Genomic DNA, 3586 nt, shown 5'->3' on the forward strand with positions numbered 1-3586 from the left:
GGCAGGCTTGACCAACTGTCCTGATTTTCCCTGGGACTGTCCTGGATTTGGCAGTCAGGAATTGTTATTTGAATTCCATAAACACTCGTCACTATATACACCATACCAGTACCCGCTCCGGTGATTGTGTTTGTTGTATTATAGATGTGTTGTTACAATATAGATTGTGAAGCGCGTAGAGCTTGCTGTTGAGCAGGGATTTGAGCTATGCAAATGCTAGTATTGTATTGTGTAATCTGATAGGGCCACTCTGGTGTCTTGGGATTGATTTTTTGGCAAAAGTTGGCAAGTTCTCGGATTGATTTTTTTTGGCAAAAGTTGGCAAGCCTGGGTTAGGTGCTGTTCTCTATTGAGATTGTCCTAGAACCAGGAGACTGTGGTAGTTGACAGTCTTGTCTGACTTGTCACGTACTTGACATGTAACAGCTCACCCACCAGCGCCAGAACTGTCCTAGAATGAGCAGTGTGTGGTAGTTGAGAGTCTTGTCTGACTTGTCACATACTTGACGTGTAACAGCTCACCCACCCACGCCGGTCTCACTCGATGTAATTTTGTTGGTTGGTACTTCGGACATACGTGAGACAGTGTGCTGGGCTCAGGCGCTTGTCAAAAACAAATTAAATCAGAAAATTGGCTTTTTTGGGGGGCCACTGGGCGATTTTTTTGGCTCAACACCTTTTGTATCCATTTAAAAACACATTTTTGTGTGGATTTTACAGAAAAATATTGATGAAAAAATGTAAATTTTCAGTTTCCTAGGACTCGGGCTATGGAAGTTACCAAACTTTGGCAGCCATTTTCTCACAAATTTGACCTTTGAAACCAGGCAACTCTGACTTCCTTCAATGGCAAATATCTTCTACTTCTATTCAAGATAGATGGATATTTGTTTCACCAGAAGAAAGGCAAATGAACAGACTTTAAGATGATACCGATAACCCCATATGCCCCAAAATTGACGAGTGTCTCGCTCCACCGCGTCATGACACATATGTTATAGCATTGGGTGTCCCAGATTGGGTTTTGAAAAAGTTGGCAAGCCTGCAGTATACAATTTGAACGAACGTGCATATATATACGTACATTGTTTAGAATAGCACTGGCACTTAAGCAGACCTTCATCATAGAATGAGAGGACTATCAATGACCAGGCACGCTCCTCACTTTGTGACCCTACAGAGTGCTGTGAACAAAGGGAGAGAAGTAGTAAGAAAGAAAGAGGGAGTGAGAGTAGTAGATCTGTATCATAGCATAAGGTATGCACTTCACACCACCAGAAAAAATGCAATGAAAAAGAAGAAGAAAGAAAGAGGGAGAGAAGAAGTAAGAGAGAGGGGGGATGGGAGGAGAAGTAAGAGAGAGGGGGGAGGGGAGGAGAAGAGATGGATTTGTAAGAGGTAGAGGGAGGGAGAGTGTGATCATAAAGAGTGCTATGAAGTAAGAAAAGGGGAGAAGTAAGAGAGAGAGAGGGAAGGGAGGAGAAGAGGTGATTATGTAAGAGGTAGAGGCAGAGAGAGTGTATGGCGGCTGTTCCTACATCCTATGCCCTCTGTGATCCTAAAAAGTACTATGAAGTGAGAGAGAGAGAGAGAGGGAGGGGAGGGGAGGAAAAGAGATGTAGAGGAAGAGAGAGAGTGTGTGGCGGCTGTTCCTACATCCTATGCCCTCTGTGATCCTAAAAAGTACTATGAAGTGAGAGAGGGAGGGGAGGAGAAGAGAGGTAGAGAGAGAGTATGTGGCGGCTGTTCCTACATCCACTGCCCACTGTGATCCTAAAAGGTACTATGAAGTGAGAGAGGGAGGGAGGGAGGGGAGGAGAAGAGAGGTAGAGAGAGAGTGTGTGGCGGCTGTTCCTACATCCAATACCCTCTGTGATCCTAAAAAGCACTATGAAGTGAGAGAGAGAGGGAGGGGAGGAGAAGAGATGAATGTATAAGAGGTAGAGGTAGAGAGAGAGTGTGTGGCGGCTGTTCCTACATCCAATGCCCTCTGTGATCCCACCACAGGGGCAGTCACAGATAGAGCAGCAACAACAACAGCAGGAGAAGAAATTCCAAATGAACGCCAGTGCCCCGGTGTTCCAATCCATGTATGCTCAGGTATGCTTCCTGTCCCCACCACCACCACCCACACCTCTTGTCATTCATTCACTCACTCACACCACCACCACCACCACCACCACACCCCTCTTCTCACTCACTCACTCGCTCATACCACCATCCCCACTTCTCACTCACTCACACCACCACTACCACCACCACCATCATCACCACCACCACCACCACCATCATCACCACCACCACTACTACCACACCCCTCATCTCTCTCACCATCACCACCAACACCCTCAACCTATTGACCACTTGACCACACCACCACCACCACCACCACCACCCTCCGCCTCATCTCACTTGCCACACCCACCACCCTCCTCCCTCACCCCCTCCCTCATACCTCTCATACCACTCATACCACCCTCCTTGCACACAACCCCCCTCTCCTCCCCCCTCCACCCCTCATCTCACACAATCTCACCTTTCTACCCCTGCGTTCACCTCCTCACCCCTCACCACCACCACCATATTCTGTACGTGTGTTTTTGCTTGCTGTGACACCTTGTGGAACTACGTAGCTGCTTGCCTGGCTTAGCTTACTTAACGAGCACGCTGAGCCCCCTGTCATCTTAATCAGCACGGTGTACCCCTCTGTAATTTTAAAGCGCTTTCTGACCAAAAATCTGCTTTGTGCGTCTGTCCGTTTAACGGACTTTCTGACCAAAGATCCGCGTTGTGCGTCTGTTCGTTTAACGGACGTTGGCTGACGGTGGACCTTGCATTCATATATCATGTCACACCACGTGTTTGTTTTTGTTGGAGTGCGGTTTTTCAGGCGAGGCAAATTGGAAGTCACGTGATGACTGGTCCATTTTTGTAATTTTTCAGAAATTTACAAAGTACGGTCAAGTTCTTTTACATTTGGTGCGTGTTCCCTTCAGTAGGGTCAAATTCTTTCAAAATTTGACCAGGAGTACAAATAGTCGCTTTTAAGGACAAACGGGTTGACCCAGATTTCAGGGGTTTCCAGAAATCTTACCTACACCAAAAGTGGGCATTGCCCTACCTATAGGAGAAGTTTGGTTTCATTGGTGTGTGTATTTGTTTAGTTATAGAGAAAACTCTCCTTGTCTTTTAAAGAAACTGAACAAGGGTCCAAAAAATTTACCTTCGATTTCCTCAGAACAGCTTTTTTCGGGATAGCCCCCTTGTGCTTAAAAACGACCAAATATTAATATAATATGAGGTGAACCACGAATTTAGAAAAACATTTCGCTTAGTAAAGCTGAACTTGCCTCTCTACATGGGACGACTTGACAGGCGAAATGTTACGGCCACTGTAAAGCCAACTAGATGGAACTCCAGTCAAGTACTTTCAACGCGACGCCGGCCGCGCGTACACGAGACTTTGGTCTGAGCACCACCATCAGATGTGCGAGTTAAATTGGTTCGTCCGTGTGGCGCGGATCTTTGGTCGGAATGCGCAACTACATAGCACAAATTCTTTTGTGATTTTTTTTTGGTCCCCCCC

The 3586-nt window shown here is 46.5% G+C and overlaps 1 protein-coding gene across 1 annotated transcript in view; it reads left to right on the forward strand.

The window, feature by feature from the left end:
* LOC101846359 (caprin-1) overlaps positions 1 to 3586 on the forward strand; it is a gene marked incomplete at its 3' end in the record, with an annotated part of 33860 nt that overhangs the window by 20382 nt on the left and 9892 nt on the right. The window contains 1 exon segment of the mRNA XM_013083873.2: positions 2008 to 2100. Within this exon segment, the coding sequence (XP_012939327.1) occupies positions 2008 to 2100 (93 nt within the window).

Source organism: Aplysia californica, unplaced genomic scaffold, assembly GCF_000002075.1.
Source record: "Aplysia californica isolate F4 #8 unplaced genomic scaffold, AplCal3.0 scaffold00259, whole genome shotgun sequence".
Taxonomy (NCBI): Eukaryota; Metazoa; Mollusca; class Gastropoda; order Aplysiida; family Aplysiidae; genus Aplysia; species Aplysia californica.